The 23,183-nt window shown below is 39.8% G+C and overlaps 1 protein-coding gene across 6 annotated transcripts in view; it reads left to right on the top strand.

Annotated features, from left to right (window-relative positions):
- Positions 1–21,506, top strand: part of LOC115089787 (SERTA domain-containing protein 2-like) — a 39,005-nt gene extending 17,499 nt beyond the window's left edge. For 3 of the 6 annotated variants that reach the window (XM_029598087.1, XM_029598085.1, XM_029598086.1), the window contains one exon: positions 13,679–21,506. In XM_029598087.1, coding sequence (XP_029453947.1) covers positions 13,683–14,528 — 846 coding nt within the window. In that variant the 5' untranslated portion in view covers positions 13,679–13,682 and the 3' untranslated portion in view covers positions 14,529–21,506. The remainder of the gene's footprint in view (positions 1–13,678) is intronic. The other 3 variants (XR_003856233.1, XR_003856231.1, XR_003856232.1) reach the window with 3 other exon arrangements.
- Positions 21,507–23,183: the final 1,677 nt, after the last annotated feature.

Raw genomic sequence — 23,183 nt, 5'->3', positions numbered from 1 at the left:
GGGCGTGGGATAAACACTGTGGATCCATAAAGTCTAGAGGGCGTGAATAAAGAGGAGGCATTCAAACACTGCACGGAGTGGCAGTTGCCACAGAGGCATTCAAACACTGCACGGAGCGGCAGTAGCCACAGAGGCATTCACAGAGCAGGATGCCAGTGGCCAGTAGTTGGTGTTCCACCTTCACGGAGCGGAAGGATGGAGGGCTGCTATCTCCAAAAAAAAAAACCAAAAAAAAAAAATAAAAACAGGGGTGGGTAAGAGTATGGGGTAAGGGTGTGGCCTACTTGTTACAGCAGTTGCTACCCCTAATTGAGCTGGACGTTCACTTGGATGTAGATACGGCGCTGCTCTCTAAATTGGTGGTGGGGTGGAGGGGAATTAGGGCTGGAGGGTACTGGAAGCCAATAGTAACAGGTGGGAGAGAAAAAAAGGGGAAAAAAATGGATAAAGTGCGTAGCTTGCTGGGCAGACTAGATGGACCATTTGGTCTTCTGCCGTCATTTCTATGTTTCTATATTAGGGGGCTTGAAGTCAGCTTTGAACTTTTTTTTTTTCCCCCTGTCTTAGTCTGCTGGCAGGAGGACAACCCACTTGTTTGGACTGGTCTGGAAGGAATAAAGAAAAGGAAACTTCCTAGCGTGTAGACAGATTCTCGGAGCCAGTAGGTTTATGCTCCCCTGCCAGCAGATGGAGACGGAGCAATCTGACATCACAGCATATATAACCCTGCAGTGACCTCAGCCTGCCAGTATTCTCAGTCTCCAGCAGATGGTGGATATACATCTCCCTTTGGGGATTGCTTTGAGCTTTTTGAAAGAAGAAATTTTGAAATTCTAAATTCAGGAAAAGAAAATCCCGCTCTCCTGCGGTGATACCTAAAGGTCCCTCCCCCAGTTAAGAATTCCTGAGACGATTTCCATGGTCTCTCAGAGGTGTGCCTTGGTCTGGTAGCTGGGTTTCCTGGCATGGACTTACTGCTGGTTCAACTGAAAGGCCAGTGGGTGCAGGAGGCTGAGCTCTGTGGTGACGGCAGATGCCCTCTTCCCCTCTGCACTTGGCCCGTAAGCGTTGAGCTCAGGTAAAATTTAACCAAAAATTTTTTTTACCTGAATTGGAGGTAGGGATTTCAAGACTTCCTCTGGTCTCCATTCTCGGCGTGCTATGCTGACATTCATTCCCACTCCCATTGGGGTTGGGGGAACTGGGCAGCCTGGCAAGTTGAGCAGCCCCTGGTGGGCTAGGCCCCACACTTAGGCTTTTTTCTTGCAGGCCGTGTGGTAGGCCGCTTCGGCCATTTTTGCACACTCGAGCATGTTCTGCTGCCCTCTATAGGCAGTCAGTGTGTGCAGTTTGTTCGCTCTGCACACACATGCGCTCTGTTTTGGGCGCATTTTACGCGCATAAACTTTTTTACGTGCTTAACTTGGGCGCACAGGTTGTGCATGCGCCTTGCCGTGCTTTCTTCTAGGCACTTATTTTTGGGCGCATTTCATTTTTGAGCATTAGCCATGCCGACAAATGTTTACCACAGCGATGGTGCCAGTAAGCAAGAAATCTAAGAGGCTTCCTATTTATGTTGCTTGTTATATTAGGGCTTCTCAGCCTGACCTGTCTTCTAACCTGTGTCAGCGCTGCTCAGATGCTCAGGGAGAGTTGTCTTCCTCAGATTTTCCTAAGCCTGGCTCTTCCCATTCTGATGATTTGGTTGGTCACGGTCTTGACTGGGAGGATGCCAGATCTTGGTTCTCCCTTGACTGGCTTCTCTGCTGGTGAGGGCAGTTCTGTGGGACCAGCTCCAGTTCCTCCTGTGCTTGGTCTTGACCTGACTACTTTTTCTTGGGTTGAATTTTTTCAAGGCTTACAAGCCTTTCTTCAGGTGCAGTCCTCCGCTTCCCCCATTTCCATCTGGTTGAACCCTCAGCCATTGGCTCCTCCCTCTTCCAGTCCTATGCTTAAGCGATGAAGCTCACCTCTGCTCCTTGTGGGTGTTTCTGATAGGAATCCGGATGGCACTGATGATGAGGTTGATCCTGATTCCCTGGAGGATGAGGAAATTCCTCCAGGGCTGGAACAATATTGAACCATGTGGTTCTTTCATAGAGATGAACTGCTGGCCCTGATTTTTCAGACCTTGAAATGGCTGGGTGTTTCTGGTTCGGATGCTATGTCAGGGCAGAGGAAGAATCCCATTTTGGTTTCCTTATGTAAAGCCTCTTGTTTCTTCCCAGTGGTTGATGCCATCCAGGAATTGATTGATCTGGAAAGGGATGCCCCAGAGGTAAATTTTAAAGGGGGTCTGATGTTGGAAGGCCTTTACCCTCTGGATCCAGCTGTTAGTGTTGCATTTTCCCAAAGTTGATGCTCTGGTATGTGCTGTATCTAAGGAGACAACTATCCCTATAGAGGGAGGAGCAGCCTTGAAGGATGTACATGATAGGATTGAGGCTATTCTTAAGCAAGACTTTGAGGCAGTGGTGATGAATTTACAGATTGCCTTCTGTTGCACCCTAGTGGCAAGATCTCTTCGTCTTCTCTCTCAGAAGGTTGAGTCTGGAGGGAATTCCAGAGCAGTTACGGAATCTGCTGCCACCTTTTTAGCAGACGCAGGCTGTGATTTGAAATGGCTTCGATGATAGCGGCCAGGCATCAATTCTGGTTGCGAAATTGGACAGCTGACACAGCTTCTAAAGCCATTCTTTCCAAGATGCCCTTTAAAGGCTCGCTCTTGTTTTGGGAGCGAGTTGGAGAAACTGGCCAGTAAGTTAGGTGAGTCTCCACCTCGGTTGCCAGAGGATAAGAAGCAGTTACAGTGCCCCTTTGGTATGTGGGGTGGTTTCCGAGGTTCCAGCAGTTTTTCGTCCCTACAGAGAGAATCTTTCAGCACACTCTGCCTTTTGGTAGGTCTCAGTCCTTTTGTCCCTGGCAGCCCAAGAGAGGAGCGGGCTCAAGTGATGGACCTTCCTGAGCTGCCCAATGAAGGTTTTCAGACCCACCTTCCAGTACAGGAAATGGGGGATGTCTCTATCTTTCTTCTCAGAGGTGGGTCGAGATCATATTGGACCAATGGGTACTGGAGGTGATACGCAAAGAGTATGCACTGGAATTTCACAGTATTCCTCAGGATGTGTTCATGGTGTCCCCTTGCCATTCCCCACAGAAGAAGCAGGCAGTGGAGTTCATGCTTCAAAGGCTTCTCTGATTTGAGGGCTGTGATTCCTGTGCCCACGTCTCAAGTATGGGTGATTATTCCATTTATTTTGTTGTGCCCAAGGAAGGGATCCTTTCGTCCCATCTTGGATCTCAGGAGGGTCAGCCATCATTTGAAGGTGACTCGTTTTCAAATGGAAACCTCACACTGTAATAATGGCAGTGCAGTCGGGGACATTTCTGACCTCCTTGGATCTGTCAGAGGCTTACCTTCATATTCCCATCTGATTGGAACACCGCTTTCTGCACTTTATTTGTGTTTTTTCTATACCGATGTTCATCGGACATATCACACCAGTTTACAGTGTAACAGAGGAGTCTATTAATGTAGGCTTCTTGTTTTACATTTTTGTAACATTTTGCATTGGACTTTATAAAAACTTGCATTGAATTTCACATAATATTGCATTGAACTTTATAACATTTTGCATTGAAACTTTGTAGCATGCGTATCGATTGGTCTGAGGAGTCATTATAAATTATATTAGCATCAAGTGTAAGAAAGTTTGGGTTTTTGGGGTTGATCACAATATGTGGTTATGCGGTTCTGTGTTAGGTGGTGTGGGCACCATTATGAGTTTTGGGTGCTACCTTTTGGTCTAGCCACAGCTCCCAGAACACTTTCCAAGATTATGGTGGTGGGTAGTGGTGGCCTTGCGAAAAAGAATCCTGGTGCATCCATATTTGGACGACTGGCTGATTCGAGCCAAGTCTCAGGAAGAGAGCCGCCTGGAGACACTCAAGGTGATCTCATTTATTGCAGGAGTTTGGTTGGGTGGTAAACCTTACCAAGAGCAATCTTCAACCATCCCAGTTGTCATCTGGGGGTCCAGTTCGTCAGAGGACAGGATAGTTTTCCTACTGGAAGTTTGGATCCAGAGTGATGTCTCAAGTGCGAAAGTGGATGAACACCATATGCCTGACTGTGGTCCTATCAATAGGTACTTGGCTTGATGGCAGCTACCCCGGAAGTAGTGCTGTGGGTAGCTGCCATCTTCAGCGTGCTCTATCTCGTTGGAAACTGCAATCTCAGGATTATGCAGTTTGGTTCCACTTGCCTATGGAAATCTGCTCCTGCCTCAAGTGGTGGTTGCAGGAGGATCATCTGAGAAAGGGAGTTCCCTTGTTCTCTCCGGCCTGGTTGATACTCATGACAGATGCGAGTGTCTATGGTTGAGAAGTTAACAGCCCAGGAGTGCTGGAATGCTGAAGTCTTGCTGGAACATCACCTGCCTGGAGGCCTGGGTGGTACAGCTGGCATGCTTGCAGTTCAACCACAAGCTGCAGGATCAAGTGGTTCACATGATGTCGGACATTGTGACGACGGTGGCCTATGTCAATCGCCAGGGAGGAAACAAGAGCCAGCAAGTGTCGCAGGATACAAAATTGTTCAGAGTAGTTAAATCACAAGCAGATTGTGAAAATTGCAGGAAGACCTTGTGAGACTGGAAAATTGGGCATCGAAATGGCAGACGAAATTTAATGTGGATAAGTGCAAGGTGATGCATATAGGGAAAAATAACCCATGCTATAATTAAACAGTTAGGTTCCATATTAGGTGTTACCACCCAAGAAAGAGATCTAGGCTTTATAGAGGATAACACATTGAAATCGTTGGTTCAGTGTGCTGCGGCAGTCAAAAAAGCAAACAGAATGTTGAATTATTAGGAAGGGAATGGTGAATAAAACAGAAAATGTCATAATGCCTCTGTATCGCTCCATGGTGAAGACCCCACCTTGAATGTTGTGTACAATTCTGGTCGCCGCATCTCATAAAACATATAACTGCGATGGAGAAGGTACAGAGAAGGGTGACCAAAATGATAAGGCGAATGGAACAGCTCCCCTATGAGGAAAGACTAAAGAGGTTAGGACTTTTCAGCTTGGAGAAGAGATGGCTGAGGGGAGATATGATGAGGTGTTTAAAATCATGAAGTCTAGAACAGGTAGATGTGAATCTGTTATTTAGTCTTTCAGATAATAGACTAGGAGGCATTCCATGAAGTTAGCAAGTGGCACATTTAAAACTAATCGGAGAAAGTTCTTTGTCACTCAACGCACAATTAAACTCTGGAATTTGTTGCCAGAGGATGTGGTTAGTGCAGGTAGTATAGCTGTGTTTTAAAAAAGGATTGGATAGGTTCTTGGAGGAGAAGTCCCTTACCTGCTATTAATTAAGTTGACTTAGAAAATAGCCACTGCTATTAATAGCAACGGTAACATGAAATAGACTTAGTTTTTGGATACTTGCCAGGTTCTTATGGCCTGGATTGGCCATTGTTGGAAACAGGATGCTGGGCTTGATGGACCCTTGGTCTGACCCAGTATGGCATGTTCTTATGTTGTAAGAATCGTTGTGAACACAATGGCTGAAGAACTCTGATCTGGGTTTTAGGAACCCTTTCCTGGTTGAGTTGACTTATTCCTTGGAATTAGTTCCTCCTGAAGAATAAAATGTTTGAGGTGGGAATGATTTGATAAGCCTGAGTGACCTTCTTGGGAAGAAGAAGATCTGGAACTAAGTGATACAGGCTTAGTTGGTGACATCCAGGTGGGCTGTGATAAAATATCCAAAATCGGGTCCACCTGTTAACTTGCAGGAGACTACATTGGGTCTTGACTCTTTCTTTTGGGGGTGAGGGCTCCTGCCCTCTCGAGGCTCATGACTTATGGAGAGGAAGTCGAGTTTTGGGTTTTTTTTTTGTTTGTTTTTTTGGCATGCACACGCCATTGGAGGTGGCTTATGGCACAGTCTGAGCGTTAGGACGTTTAGCATTCCTCATCTCCAGAAGATCTAACCTATTCCAGGTTCTTTGAAAAGCTTGGATCTGTGCTAAGGGTGGACATCAGAAAGCTGTTGCACCCTAGAGAGGTGGTGTTTGGGGATCCTCAGTTTCTTGGAAGTGCCCACTCAACCTTCAGTGCTACTTTCTCACAAAGTCCTTGACAAAGCGCTGTTGAAGATGTGGGAATCACTGCATTCCGTCCTTCTGTTTCCAGGAAATTAGACTTAAAAGTCTGGTCGCAGAAGTCTGCCACCTGTGGGGTAGTCCAACTACCACATGCTTCTGTTGTAGTGGGATCTGCAATGAAGCATGCTAAGAAATCCAAGTTACATGTATTGATACTTCCATCAAGGGAGCATAAACTCCTGGATGATGTGACGAAAGACTCTTCAGAGTGCAATGTTAACATCAAGAATACACAGGATCAATTTTATATAGTTAAATATTTATACAAATGCCTTCAATCTCTGAAACCGTTCCTGCGTTCTGAGACTGGTCAACTATTTACTCAATCTTTTTTCAACATGGAAGAGGGACTGAGACACCTGCTGAGAACAGTTTTCAAATCTTTTGAGACCTCTTCCTGAACTTCTGCTATGGCGATTGCCACCTGGTGGTTAGCATGGCTCTGTTTTAGCTCTATCAGAGACGACATCCATAATAAGATAGCAAACCTACCCTGTTCAGATGAAAACCTCTTTGGTGACTGGTTGAAGGACACAGTTTTCCCAAATTGAGGAGCAATATGTTGCTGTTCAGTCCCTGTCATCGCTGCTAGACTCTCATTCCACGTCTAAAAGGCATCCTTATTGTAAATCCTCTTATCAGAGAAGGCCATTCAAACAATTTCAGCGCTTCAGACCATAGGCTTATCAACAGTTCCAGCAACCTTGTATATACACTCAATCGTCTCAACACAGGCTATGTCAAAGATAGGAAACAAAAGCCTTCACAAGCAACACCCCAAAAGCTCCCTCAGTCTTTTTGAGGATAGAGCAGCCTCACTTGCCAGTGGGAGCCAGAATATCTCATTTTGCCTCAGAATGGAAGCAGATTACTTCAGATCAGTGGGTCCTGAAGATAGTGAGCAAGGGATATTGCCTAAAATTTACTACTCCACCCTCACTTCCCCACCTTGCCAGCAGCTGAAGGATGTTTCTCAGCTGTTTGTTACAACAAGAGGTTCAAGCGTTACTCTGCCAGAAGGCCATCCAGCCAGTACCAAATCACCAACTCAACACCGGTTATTACTCCCAGTATTTATTTATTTATTTATTTATTTAACATTTTTCTATACCGGCATTCGTAGGACACATCATGTCGGTTTACAAGTAACTAAGAAAGGAAATTACAATGAACGGGGAAGGGGGCTAACTGGATAATATATAAAAGTACAGGTGAAGAGAGTCAACGAGCAGAGTTACAACTTTTGCATTCATGCTAGGGTTAGATATGCAAGTGAACTATAAACAATGCTAAGGGGGCATGTGCACTTAAGAACTTAGCATATAGAACTTATTTACAGTATGAAGGAGGCAAGTGCACGTATGTACAGATAAATGCTGGTGCAGGGGGGAGGAAAAGAGGGAGGGAGCGGGAAGGGAGAGGAGAAAGGGAAAAGGAGCAGGGGGGTGTGGAGGGAAAACAGTGGTACAACTGAGCAAGGGTATTTTCAGGGAGAGCTTGCTAAGGGGTGAAGAGGGTGGGGTAGGCGGAGGATGAGGGGGGCTAGGGGAGGGAGGAGGGGGTACAGGGAAGGTATAGGGGAGGTCAGGGAGAAGGTAGGTAGGCTGAGCGGGAGCTGAGGAGGTTCGAGGAGGGAAAGGACTAGGTTTGAGAGGAATTGGGGTATGCCTGTTTAAAGAGCCATTTACTTATTCTAAAACAATCAGGAGGGCTTCGTTCTGTACTTCTAAGGTCCTTCCCCTTTTTCTTAACCCCTAGCATATTTTCCTTTTAAGCACATACCTCTAAGTGTAAATACTCATTGCTGTTACTCTATTCTTCTTTTCTATTCCTTTACACCCAAGTTCCAGTCTCCCTTATTCCATGTAATTTCTAATTCCTTCTCCAAAAAGTTAATTGTTTCCCCTGTTCAGTGTAAACCGATATAATATTCCTGTGAATGTCGGTATAGAAAAGTTTTAAACAAATAAATTCTGGATCTATGCTCCCTAAACACATTCAGAAAGAAGTTCAAGATGACTTCACTAAAACTGGTTTTGCTGTTCAGTCAACAGAACATTTGTATGTGCTCTCTGGGTCTAAAGGATGCTACATGCAAATTCCAATACACCTTTCCGGGTGGCCTCGACTCACTACCAGTGCAGGGTCCTTTCTTCGTCTCTGAGGGTTTTCACCAAGTGTTTGGCTGTGGCAGTTGCTCATTTGCAAAGACAGGGAAAAATCCAAATTCCCTATCTAGATGATTGGTTGATAGTCTCCCCAGACAATCACCTGCCTTGAGTCTCTGGGGTTCCTCATCAACTATTAGAAATCTGGACTCAAACTGACTCAAATTCTGCAATTCATAGGAGCGCAAATAGACTCCATCCATTCTCGAGCCTTCCACCAGAAAGAATCGAGAAAATTCAGACTCATTGTACAGAGCTGCTTCGCAACTCAATGATTACACTGCGCCAGCTGCTAGTACTCTTGGGACATCTAGCATCGACCATTCATGTGGGGTCTCATACCCACCTGAAATCTCAATGGTCCCAATACTTCCAACCTATGACAGAGGATAATTCTCTCGGACTCCATGAGCAGGGACATTTGTTGGTAGCTGCAATCTGGAATGCTGACAGTGAGATCCCCCCCCCCCCTTTCAGGAACTGACCCACGCTCTCATTCTCACCACAGATGCCTCCACTTAGGGGTGGGGGCGGCTCATCTTTTACAATTCAGAATGCAAGGTCTATGGTCTTTGACTGAGCAGACCTACCAAATCAATCTCCTGGAACTAAGAGCTTTGAGAGATGCTCTCAGGACCTTTGCTTATCTGGTGAGGAACCACACCCTTATAATTCACATAGACAATCAAGTGACCATGTTATATATGAACAGAGGATTGGGTTCCTTGTTCCTTTGCTGAGAAGCAGTATGGATCTGGGAATGGGCTGTGGAAAACTCATTGACACTTCGAATGATGTATTTGCCAGGGCTTGCAAACACCTTGGCGGATCATCTAAGCAGTGTTTCACCCTCATGAGTGGTCCTTCAATCAATCAACAGCCGACAAAATATTCCATCAGTGGGGTCTACCATGCTTGGATCTGTTTGCCACTGAGCACAATAAAGGTGAAGGACTTTTGTTTGATCTGCTCCAGCGCCTTCAGAAGGACACAAGATACCTTTCTTCTAGCTTGGTCAATCGGCCTACTCTGCGCTTTTCCTCAGATTCCTCTGATCTCCAGGACAGTTCAAAACTTCCTTTTGGGACAAAGCACGAATGATTCTCATAACTCCAGCATAGCTGAGACAGAATTTGTGTATCTAATACATTATTCAGAGGATCGGCCCATATCCTTGGGTCAAGAATCAGATCTCCTAACACAGGAAGGGGGCTCCCTTCACCTGCTCCATGCTTCTCACAACCTGGAAGTTGAACGGAAGATCTTGCAAAAGTTAGCTGTCTCGCCAGACATTCAGCAGATAATTGTAGCAGCAGGAAAACTTTCAACTAGAAGATTGTCACATCTCCATCTCTCAAACTCTGATCTGGCCACTTTGTTGGGTCCATTTGAATGCCATAGCTGCTTACCACGAGACTCTTGCATGGCATCCCATCTGTTAGTGACTCGATTCATGAGAGGTCTTAACCTTCATCCTCCTGTCACTGCCGGTACCTTGGGATTTAAATGTCATCTTCTCTGCTTTCATGAAGAATCCATTTGAACCCTTACAATCTGTCCACCTAAAATTTCTTACTTGGAAGAGTAGTGTTCTTCGTGGCTATTACCTCTGCTCGATGAGTCAGTGAACTCCAAGCCTTAATACACTTTTCACCTTACTTGCAGTTCTATCATATCAAGTTTGTACTTGGAACTTACCCCAAATTCCTCCCAAAGGTAGCCTGACTGATGTGGAAAGCAGACACTATCTCCCTAGCTATCTTCTTTCCTAAGCTACACTGTAATAAAAGGGAAAGACTGCTCCACTCTTTGGATTGTAAAAGAGCTCTGGCTTATTATAAACAAAGGACACAGCCTCACCAGTGTGCCTCACAACTGTTTGTTTCATTTAATCCTAACTCACTGGGTTTGGCAGTATCCAAGAGAACAGTCTCCAACTGGATCACAGATTGCATTCGCTTCTGCCATGAGTCCACCCAAGTTTTGCCACAAGGACCCATCAATGCACATAAAGTACAAGCTGCGGCCTCTTGCTCACCTTCGAAAAGTACCAATAGACATCTGCAGAGCAGCTACCTGGTCATCTGTCCATACTTTCACCTCTCATTACTGTCAGGACCAGCTGATAGCTTCGGATAGCAGATTGGGACATGCAATTTTATCCACAGTAGTAGGTAGAAGAGACATGTCCACAGAGAATCCAGGGTATAAAAAAAAAAAAGTAAGAAAATTATTACTAACAAACAGGCAAGATAAAGTCCAGGTGGATAAGGAGGGGTAACTTACCTGAAGGCTTCCCCTTCTTGCCCACCAGAATAGATTTTTTTTTCTTTTACCAGAGCTTGGGATTCCCAAACAGCATGGCTAATTCAGCCTGCTTATTGATGGGGGGGGGAAGCAAGTTTGCTTACCGTAAACGGTGTTTTCCGTAGATAGCAGAATGAATTAGTCATGCATGCCCTCCCTCCTCCTTGGACATGTTTGTTCTGCCCTTCTAGATCACAGCACTGCCGTTTTTAGATTTCTCATTGCACTGAGGAGACTGACGCTGAACGTGGGAAGAACCGCGCAGATGCAGCAGCTTTCGAAGCTCTGCTTCGAGGAAAGTCAGTGAGAGCACAGTCAATGACATCACCCAAACCGCATGGCTAATTCATCCTGCTGTCAACAGAAAACACCGTTTTATGATAAGCAAACTTGCTTATGCATGTTAGATCATTTTTAACAGGTGAAGTTAAAAATTTTGTTTTCTATAGTATAGTGAGCATTATCAAAATCCTTTCAATCAAGTAGCCTCATTGTCTGTCTGGGTGCCCAGAGCCCTCTTAAGCAAAATTTTCTTTTATGAAAGACACTGGATATATCTAGGTTAAACTGGTATATGTAATACTACTATATAGAACTTTACATCATTTGGAAAGAAACCAACTTCTGAGTCATTGATTCTGTTTAGCATCTGACACTTGCTGGGAGCAAGTCATATAGCAGATAGATCTCTAATAGGGCCCAGGAGGAGTTAAGACAGCCATAAGGCGAGAACATCTGCAGTTCCTGGTATGCGCCTCATCTGAAAACAGAGGTACCTTGCTTTTCATAGGTTTTTTGCCATTAAAATATAGTGGTATTGCTATTTAAAGGAGTATTCAACAAGGCTGGCTGGGTATGTTGAAGTGTTTACTACAGCCTTGATCTGAACCATGATGCATTGAGCCCACCATGGGCAATCTGGGTCACTTGGAAATACCCAACATTTTCTAACACAAAGATCCATTCCATGTACTTGTGCCCCAAAATGGTATTTCTTATGTCTGCTTGGCTTAGCTGCTAATGGAGTATTCAATGCCAGCAGTGTATGAAACAAACCCCTGAAGCAGATCTCTTTTTGGGTTGTTTTCTACAGTATTCACTCTTAAGGACAAAATAAGTACGGATTGGCAGATGTTTTTATTGTATTTAAAACATATTTTAAAAAATGACATTTATTTGAAGACCAGTGATTATAACAGTGGATAAAACTTGCAAAGACTGTTTTTCTATTATTCCTTGTCTCGGATTTTTTTCTGAAAAGGTTGTCCATAATTTGAGGTTGGATAGTTTAGTAATAGCCACACTGTGTGTGTAAATCAGTACTGATTTAAATTTTAAAATATCAAATTGTTTTCTTGTCTCTTGTTCCTTTCAGTTTTTAGCTTTCCTTCCTGTTTTTCCTAATAAAAGTCTTATTTTAGATTTTATTTGAATGAGAGGATTTTTTTTTTAATAACCTTGCCTCCTTCCCTCTCTGAATTTGTAGCTCACCTATTTGTACTGTATCTCTTGCTCATTTCCATGTGATGCAGGCAAAAGATTCTAGTATCAGCACAATAGTACTTTAGTTAGACTTATAGGGGTGGCATGAAGCAGGAGGCTCTGCCAAAGCTTAGATAATACTGTAAATAAAACAAAGGATATTCATATCTTTGCTAATTCTAGCTACCAAATCAATTATCTAAATTCTATTTTTTTCCTAGTACTTTTCCTTAATGCACAGTATAGACATTTTGTGGTTTCCCTTAGGCTTAAAAAATGGGTGCATCAGTTTTCGTTAATAGCTTGAAAACATGCATAAGTTTCAGTTTTATTCTATGTCCAATTGTATATTTACAAGAAACATAATGTCAACATTTTCAAGAATTCTTGTGTGCAAGGCAAGCTCTTGGAAGTATGTTTGAGATACATTTCTCCTTAAAGCTCCACCTCTTTACACCCTTCACTGAATGGAAGCAGAGTTGCTGCTCTCAGTTCCGTCAGAGGCCTGGTGCAGTTGCTTGGACTCACTAGTTGAACAAGGAGACAGCTGCATAGCAAATTCATGTTGTGATTTTTATTTTTTCTTTGATCTCAAATAGGCAAAATATTGAACTGAGCTGAATAGATTCTGAATTTGATTTTTTTTTTTTTTTTTAATAGTGGTAAATAGTGACAACTAGAATAGCGGCAGAAATATTGAGGGCAGTCTCTAAGAAGATGTGATTAAATCTGTAGTGTGAACTTGGTGACTGTATAAAGTTGGAACATGTTTATAAAAAAGCTGCTGCCAGAATAGTAACACAATTCTTATAATAAATACTTCAATAATTAGTTGTCGTGGGTGGTATGCACATATGTTATTGCTTTTCACACTTAATGGTAACTCCATACACCTCAGATAGAAATTGTAAATTTAGATATCTTAAATTAAACTCATGTAAGCTTCTTGAAAAATGCAGTAGAATAGCAGAAAAGCCTTCTCTAAAATCTGAATGACCTGGGACCTTGATCTCTATTGTGAAAGAATAGTACAGCAAGCATTGATTATGCATAAACCTATTGGCATAATGTTGACAGTAAAATTGGTAGCATTAACTACAAGTTTTTTATTTTGTATAATTCCAATTTTTTTTTATTAGGTTTTCTTAGTATGACAAATTTTCCAATCATGTGAACGGATAATTGGGACTCTAGGTTTTCTGATTTATATTGAAACATATAGATTGAAATTCCAGTTTCATCAATATTCTAGAGAAAAGACTGAGTGCAGCCAAAAGGGGTGGGGGATTCTGGATGCCATGTATTTTCTGGAGTAAGTTTACTTGAGCTGAAACTTCATATTGTATATCAGTTTACTCTTCCTTGTATCTGACCCAGAAAATATTAGTAAAGAACTTTTTGTTCTAGTTTAAGATTTATATTTTTGTAGCAATTAATATGTTTAAAAACCAGCATAAAACATATAACTTGTATTTTCCAATATTCCTGTAAAGAATTAATTTTAGCAAATGCCTAAAGAATTTTTTTTTTCTTTTTCTCCAGGTTCATGGTGGGTAGAGGGCTCAAACGCAAGCTGAGTGATTGTGAGGAGAGCATGGCTGATCTCTTTAGTGCCTTGGATCCAAGTCGTAATCTGCCATATGTACTTCAGAGGCAATTGGTGCTGAATATGTGCCTCAATAAGTTACAGAGCTATAAAATGCTGGTAGAACCTAATCTGCACCACTCTGTTCTCATAGCCAATACAGTTAGACAAATTCAGGAGGAAATGAGGCAAGAGACCAGTCAGCAGCCAGTGAACGTGTGCAATAACGTTACCTCCAGTACCCTCAATCACACAGGAATCGATTTAACTGGAATTACTTTACATTTGTCTTCAGGGTTAAATAACCACTCAGAGTCCCATGGTTATGGTTCTTGGCCTGCAGAAAGCCCAATTGAAAATAGTCTATTGGTGGTTTCAGATGATGACATGTCATCTGCCATTTCATCTATTCTTAAAGATTTGGACTTCATGGAGGACATTAGCCCATCTCCATGTTTGGTCCCTGCTGGGGACGATCAACCAAAGCCTCTGGAAAGCACAGGGTTAAAACTAGAAGATGACAAACCTGAACCAAAAGGGGCAGAATGTATGTTTGGTTCCTTTGAAATTACAAATTCAACTAGTTACTTGAAAGATTTGGCTATTGATGACATCTTTGAAGATATTGACACATCCATGTATGATTCAGATTTATGTTTCCCACCTCTTATGCCACCTAGGCCATCTGCCACTTCTGAAGATACGTTGAAAGCCTTCCCCTCATGCAATTCTTCATCAGCAAACAGTATCTGTAGAACAGATTTGAGTGATTTGGACCATATCATGGAAATTCTTGTCGGGTCATGATACATTTTTTTTTTTTTTTTTTTTTTTTAACTTTATCCGCTGTGGACTTATGACTGAAACCACTGAAAGATTGTCAGTAACTTTTTTTTTTTTTTTTTAAATTATATGTGGGCTGCTATTATAGTACAGTTACAACTGGTCAAGTTCAGATGCTTGAGTATAACACCAAGCTGGTAATAACTCTTCAAACATACTTAATTACCTGTTTTAAATGAATGTTTTTAAACATAGATTTAAAAAATATGTACAGTTGTACAGTATATGAATTAACCAGATCTGTGTCTAAAATTATAAATCTAGCATAATGGTCAAATATTTATTGTATGAATGCATCAACTTCTCTTTCAAACTGTAGAGGATGGCTATGATATTGTTTGTGTAGCTGTATTGATATGCCCGCATACTGGTAAACAGTCTCCACTTTGTGCAATTCTAAATGCTACAGAAGAACCTGCACATAAGAAATGTCTTAGTTATAAACTCTCCATATACATTTTTGACAATATGGAATATGAAGTAATACAGGGGAGTCTGAGCTACATCAGAGCTGAACATTGTGGCTTAGCCACCCTAACATGCAAATATATCTCCAAATATACATGTAGTATATTTGGCAGTTGGGGTAGGGGGAGCAAAATTAATACTTGTCAAGTTATCTTACATTTTCTACAGTATCAGACTATTTTTATAAATTTTATAGTATTTCTACATTTTATTGTGATGCATCAACTTGTCATAGCTTGGACATGATATGGCGTTTGGTTTGGTTTTAGATTTAACCATTTCAGGTGTGTTTTTTTTTTAACCTCCAATTCAACAGTTTTATTTGTACACTGTTTTTTATTTACTCATGATAAATCCAAAGCAGCATTTTTTTTTTGTCTACACATACTATATGGTATTGTAAATCGGTTATGTCCCATAAGAGTAGTGGAAAAGAAACAAGCTAGTCAGCATCAAACAGCATGTCACTTCCTCTGCTGACTCAGGTGATGGAGACCTAGAGAGTAAATGTGTGATGTCAAATGCAAAAGATACATCCTCTCCTTGTGCTCCTCAGCAGTGGTGATCATGTGGTCATGCAGTTCATGTTCACTTATTTTTCTAAATATAATTTCAAGAATGTCTGATATTTTTCTATTTGACACTGGTGTAGACCAAAATCTGCAGTCTCTTTAAGTCTGGCATATTTCATGTTGGATGTGGTTGACACTACCTCGTCAAGCTGAAATGCTTTAACTCTTTCCAGTGCTGTATGTTTGATGCTTCAGGTTTTCTTTGTTCTTGAGTGATCTTTATACTAAATATGGTTTGTTTTTCATTATGCAGATTATTTGTGATGGAAGGATAGCTGATCTGTGAACCTTAAAGGTATTAGATTGTTCAGTGTATAAGTTTATTTACAGATATATCTTTTATTTAGATTTATATTGATATCAGTATTAAATTCTAAGACTTTTAAATTATTTAACTTTAAAAAAAAAAACCAAAAAAACCCCCCATAAAATCTGAGGCCCTGCTTGCTAAAAATCTTTGCCTGTGGCACAAAAATCAAGAGAGCTTTTGGTACATGGGACCCTTAGATTTAGAAACATCTTGGCTAGAGAAATCAGACTTTGAGTTCTTCGAAAACTACTTGAAGTAGCATATCTCATTGAGTTCGGGCAAACCATTGTTAAAGAAAAATTTATAAAATGCAAGGCTGAACTGAAAACCTGTTTTGTGATCTTCAAAAACAAAAATCCAAAGTGAACATCCATTAATTTGATTAATCCCAGTGAAATTAATCATAGATTTTTTTTTTAATTCACTTTAGATTTTCTGCAGAATTGCTGGGAAAATTCCAGTTTTCCCAGTAGACTTGGGGGAAAATCTGCCTTTCCTGTCAAATTTGAACCAGGCTGAAATTGTACTGGTTTCATTTTAACTTTGAATTATTTGCACATCTTTAAGCTTAGTTTAATTTATTCCTAAATCTTAATTTGAGAATGCTCCATTATATGTTGTCTTTGTTCTTTGAGGAATGTATTTACATTTTTTAAATGTGTGCGTAGTCCCCCTTTAAAACTAAAATTGCTTAAATAGAAATACTTTATCATATAAGAAATGATGAGATACAAGTTTATCAACAATTTGACTTAGTTTATTTTTAGCAATTCATAGTAATTGATAAATTGACTACTTGTAATGTTTAAAACAGTTTTCATTAACATGTTGCTTTCATCTGTTTCAGGTATGTGTATGCATATATGTATAAAACTTTCAATGAGTTTAATATAAGGGAAGGAGATTTGACCTAGTAATTGGAACATTGAACATCAAGTTCCTACTAGTCAGGAGAGCTCTTGAGACCTAAGTTTTTAAATTCTTTCACTGCCACTTTCTGTCTTGGGCAAGCCACTTTGTCTGTACCTCAGTATAGCCAAAAATAATTGGGAGGTAACAGCTATGTTGGCCATTGCTCCCTGTATTGATTTAGGACATCTTTTCAGTTCTTAGTAATCAGAAATTTGCTTCCAGACCATCCAACCTACAGATAACTGCTTGTGTTTCTGATAATTCAGCAGTAAATAAAGGATATTGGGATCTTATTTGGATGAAAGGTACTACATACATTAAAAGTGCAGAACAGAGTAACTCCTGAGTATTTCCTCTGCAGCAAACACACTGTGGAAGTTGTGGATTATAAGAAAACCCAAGTAAATATTGTTGCCAAAACTGAACTTGCACATTTTAAAATATAGTACTTCCATTTTCTCATTTCTTACAGATCAAATTGTTCACATCAATACACTTTGGGATAGAATTATACTCTTAAGAAAACAGACTCAAACAGCTATTTATTTACAGGTTAGTAAGACAAAGTGAGGGTATTTCATCTGATTAAAGATCACTGATGTACAGAGGATTGTACTCCATGCACTCGCTATATTGCTGCTATTGGTGACTTTAAGTATTATGGGGATAGTGATGTAAAAACGTAGATCCAAATAATTGGCTGAAACTGAATCTAGCATTAGAAAAAGAGCATACTTTTGTCCAAAGTGGGAAGCAGGATGTTCTGTGCAGATAAGTATTGTCTGAAGGACTAATATTTTTCTGATACATCAGTGATATTCTAGCAGGTCTTGGAATCCTTCATGACCTGTCTGCTTTTCAGGCTATTCCAAATGACTATGCATTTTATATTTGCACATATCAGTCCAATGCTTAAACGGGATGTATCCAAGTATAACTTATATTATTCACTATGGATATCCTGAAAACCAGACTGGTTTTTGGGAGAATGAGAACTGGTTTCAGCATCATTGTGCTAGACTGGAGGTTTTCAACCCAGTCCTTAGGGCACACCTAGCTAGTCAGGTTTTCAAAATATCCACGGTGAATATGCATGAGATACTTGCATACACTTTCTTCATTGTACGCAAATCTATCTCTTGCATATTCATTGTGGATATTCTGAAAACCAGATTAGCTAGGTATATCTCAAGGACTGACTGGGCTGGGAACCACTGTGCTAGACCACAGTTTGTAGTTTGTTCTATGAAATATTTCTGTATGTATGAAAAATTTTGGTCATTTTGTAGAATACTGAAATTTCAGCCTTATAGCAAGAGATCAAACAATTTAGATTTGTTTTCCACCTAAAATCTACCCTTACAAAGAATTAGGCACATCCATTCTACTTGAGGGCTTCATTGGTGATGTGATTCATTGTAGTTTTCTCTTGGCAAAATACCAGTTTAATTCAGTTCTACTGAATGGGAGGCCTTAATATGGGCATATGCATGGGTTGTATTGCTGAATTACAGAATTGTAGCTGACCTTTCAGCCACTGGCAAGATTAAAATGTAAAATCTTGCAGTTCGCTACTTAATGAGATCCATTTTGTAAACATAGAATTTAAATAAAACCTCAAGCTTGGCACAGTATTACTTTGGCTATTCTCCCATTGGGTAACTATCACCGTTTTTCACAGTGTGTAAAGTTTTGCATACAATACTTTGGTTTACTCTTATGTGGGGGTGGGGGGAGGACAAGGGTAACTTTTGGCTGTTTCAGAAATGAGAACATGCCTCGACTTTACCTTATCTGTCCTTACACCTGTATCAGTTGTGTGCATGGACAGGCTCAGTCTGGTGAGGGGACCTGGGAAAGAAAAACATGCCTAATTTTTATGCACTTTCCCAACTTATGTATTTTATTTTAAATTCTTCTGTTTTTTGTATTCAGAACACTGCTTAAAACTACACAATCTCTTAAACTATGAAGCTAATATTTGCATGGCTGCAGATCAGCTGTAAATCTTAACGGTATTCAGAAATGTTCTGATCGAACAGTCCGTTAAAATATTCTTGGGTGCCCAGATAAGATGCCTTTTAGTATTAAAAATAAAATGTAAAACAGTGGCAGTAGATGAATTTTACTGTTCCTTACTGAGAGATACTGTAGTTACAAAAGATTTTTGCACAACAAAATTGTATGCAATAAAATGGTTCTGTATTAAAACACCAGGTTACTTTTTATAAGCAGATTAATTTCTTTTCCACATTCACTTTTAATATACAGAGTACAAGAAGCTTTATTTGCTTGTTTGATAAAACAGGATAAAAGGATGTCACAATCATGGTAAAACTGATACATATTACAATAGAAAGAGCTGTTGTAGCCTGAGATGCATGCACTATTGATTTTATGGGGACTATACTGCATTGTAATAGTAATGCTTAGCTGTACAACTAGATAGCAGAGAAGGCAAATTCTGCTTTATCCATACTGCAGATTGAACAGCCCTCTTAGACAGGCAATGTCAACATTAAAATGTTTCCAGATTAAACCTTTCCAAAATGATGGATATGAGACGTACTGCAATCATTCCACCATAATCTCACTATGTAGGTAGGGCAGGTAGTTATATGTTGTGAGATTACACATTGCTCAGAGGTGCTTTCAGATAGGATGAGGACAGCAGTATACATTCAAAACAGAATGATGGTTTAAATTCCAAAGTACCAGAGGAAAAATTTCAGAGAATCAGTCTGCCTTTACTAGCACATTATATTTCTTAACATTCAGATTTGTAATAAAGATTTAGGGAAAAAAAATGTATGGTTCATTGTTTTCATAGCATGAGTATTTTCTTGAACACTTATGCAGAGAATTTCAAAAGCAAAAATTTTGCTAAATATGAACATTAGTCCAAATTTTATATTTTTGATGGAGAGAAAAATGGGGGAGCAAGTCATGGATAAAAGTTCATCTGCACTAAAGAACATTTATCACCTAGATGAAATGTTGACTTTTACCATACATGTAGTCAGTTTAACACTTGTAAATATTATATCTTTTCTGAAATCTAGTAAGTTAATGCTGGATAATCATATCTCTTGATGGCCTATTCAGCAGAAATTGCCTGCAGTCTTAAACACAAAATAGAAGCACCCATGCATTGTGAAAGAGATGAGCATCAGGTTAATCCATTGTGCAGACATTCAAACAGCTACATCAAGGGTAGACAACTCTGATCCTCAAGTGCCATGTGCTGGTTGGAGTTTCAAGCTATTCATACTGAATATTCATAAGATGTATTTACCTGTACCACCTCCATTACATGCACATATATCTAATGAATGAATATTCATCATGGATATCCTGAAAACCAAGCCAGCTTGTGGTAAAACAAGCCTCACAATTTATATTTCATTAACGCAAATGTAGTCATCTGAAGTCAGAGGGGATCTGACACTTCAACCTGAATAGAGCCTTCAGTACATCCTACTATTACTATTGCACTTTGATTTTGGATACCTCTAAATGATTTATCCAATTTCTGAAAAAAGGCCCTAGTTTCAAAGACTTTTTCCCAATCTGTACCTTAGGGCAAAATTCTTTTGAAAATGGTGTCTAAAATTGACAAAGCATTGTCCCTGCTTTATTGCATAAGCATTAATCTAGTATTGTTTGGTTTTTGCGTTTTTTGTTTGGTTTTTTTTTTGTTTTTTTAATAAAGCATTGTCATATTCTCAGCTTGACCATAGAAATGGTCTGCACTCATTTACTTTTTCCCTTAAGAACAGCTTCCTTGTTAACACTTAAGGCTTTTTCCTTTGCTTTTTTTTGTGTTGGAAATGGTACTGTTTGATTTGAATCGTACTAAGATGTCAGTATAACCTCAACTCTGTTTTTTTTTTTTGTTTTTTTTTAAAGGTCTAAAGTGCTTTTTAGTAATTTCTTGCTAGGTCTCATTACTCTATACCAGAGGAGGAAAATAGAGGTTGTTTGTGCTTTTAAAATGTGTAGAGCCATGCTAACCATTGAATGTTTTGTTTTAATAAGCACAAATGTTTTTATTAAGTTATTTGTTGGGAAACATGAAGAGAAAGTATTGCATTCATTGCCATTGGCTAATGTGGCAATATGGTGTATTTAGTACTCAAGATCTGCCTGCTTTTTTTATACAGGTTGTTTTAGTGCAATAAATTAGCAGGTGATAATTTATGCATCTGTAAAAATAAACATTTAAACTGCCACATTGGTCTGTCAGTATGTTGTATTACAAATACATGTTGCACTTCTTACATTAAAAGAAACTTCAGTATTTTATAGCTGCAGATGCATGGCATAAGTTTACATTTTAGTTTTTCTTTTGTGGCACCTATGTACATCAGGACTTCCCAAACCTGTCCTGGTGACCTCATAGCCAATTAGGTTTGTCAGAATATCCATAATGAATATGCATGAGAGATTTGCTGACAGATTTGGATATATTGGGTCTGCAATATATTCAAATTTCTCATGCATATTCATTATAAATATTCTGAAGAACCCAACTGGTTTTGGGGTCACTAAGACATGGTTGGAAAACCCTGGTATGTATGTTCTTCTATTTTCTTTGTATTCATCTTCACTTTTCTTCCTATGCAAGCTCTATGTAACCGTTCTGTTACATAAAAATAAAATTATACCTGTTTACTTTTATATTGTCCTAAATTTTTTCAGTGATCATAATTTTTCTTTAGAAGCTCTAATGTTCAGTACATGCATGATAGTAAAATCTTTCACATAACATAATTGTTCAGTTTTAGCTGAAATCTTAGTATTTTACACATATGCTGAAAGTATTGTTGGAGTGACTACAGTTGAGTATCTGTTGAGTGATAAATTCATATAAAATAATCTCATGTTTTATCTCCAAATAAGAGCATCATGCTTAATTGTCAGCCACACTCTGATATAATCCTACTAATCTTACAATTTAAAAATTATCTTAATTTTATTATTCAGGGCTACTTAAACTTCCTGATTGGAGGGCTGTGTATAACCAAGGTGTGGTACTTGACTCACTGCTTAGGTTTTAATGTTTTAGAAACTAGACAACGCAGCAGCTTTTTCAGACAACTCCATCTCATACTACTATAGAATTTTTAATATGCATTTTATTTATTGACCATATCTTGTGCCATCATGATTCGGTTGGCATAGATCATTTTTGCTAGAGGTGTTTTATTGGTATTTGATTTTGGGTTAGGTTTTGGCATTGGCATATTTAGTTCAGTCAGACTGTATATATGCATTATTAAATTGTGAACACTGGCAAATTTTTGATAGAATATATGCCACCCCTCACCTCCTAGGCATATATGGTGCCTTGTAAAAGTCTTCACACACTTGTACATTTTTCACATTCTGCCATCTCAGTATAAATCAAAATGCATTAAAAGTAGGAGTTTTATTAATCTACATAACACATTCTACATTTTCATCATGAAAGAATTATAGACATAATTTTATTTTTGAAATAAGTTAGAGTAACATTATACAAGCAAAACATTTGTGTTCTGTTTTCATACCTTTTCGTAGCAAACCCAAATTAGCTCCTGTTCAAAAATTGTGTTAAGATCCACATTAAGTTAGAGAGATCACTTATATGCTATGCAGTCACGGTAGTTGAGCTATTTGAATAGTCCTGGATGAAAAATCATGAAGCAGTTGAGGGATACTGAATGCCTGTGGCAGAAGGTTTTTTGGTCTCGGTGCTAAGTGGGAGCACTGAGAGGAGAGGATCACCTTGCTGGTGGCTGGAAAGAATAAGTACTGCTTGGAGAAAGTTTTAAAACTTAAAAGTATTGGGGTATATTATTTAGTGTGTTCTTGTGTTTTGTTTTAAATAGGTAGTCAGGCAATAAACAGAAGTTAATGTGTCTATTTCCCAACCCACCCCTAGCTCATCCTTTAATTTATAGGCAGGTGTCACTTTCACACTTAAGTTAAAAGGCCGATTTTTTTTTTTTAAGGTGTGGGAAATTTCTGAGTTATCATTCCCTTGTAGGTCACTAATACATTTAAAAGACCCTAATCATATGCAGTCTTACACCCATAGCTACCTAAAACTTAACTAGGAACTGAACAAATTTTAAGATGAAGGCAGCAGTCCAGCAGCAAGAGGGGGGCCTCCCAGACATTTGCATTGAGTGTCACATGTATGATTTTTTTTACCCACCGGTGAGAAGTTGTGTGTGTGCAATTGCTGCAAAGAGCTCCTCTCTCTCAGAGAACCAGTCTGATCGCTGGAGGCTAGAGTGGCAGACCTGGAGCAACTGAGGCAGACCGAGAGGTATATAGATGAGACCTTCAGAGACATAGTAGCTAAGTCCC

Source organism: Rhinatrema bivittatum, chromosome 4, assembly GCF_901001135.1.
Source record: "Rhinatrema bivittatum chromosome 4, aRhiBiv1.1, whole genome shotgun sequence".
Lineage (NCBI taxonomy): Eukaryota > Metazoa > Chordata > Amphibia > Gymnophiona > Rhinatrematidae > Rhinatrema > Rhinatrema bivittatum.
The sequence above is the reverse complement of the archived record's forward strand: the minus strand, read 5'-3'. Positions and strand labels throughout refer to the sequence as shown.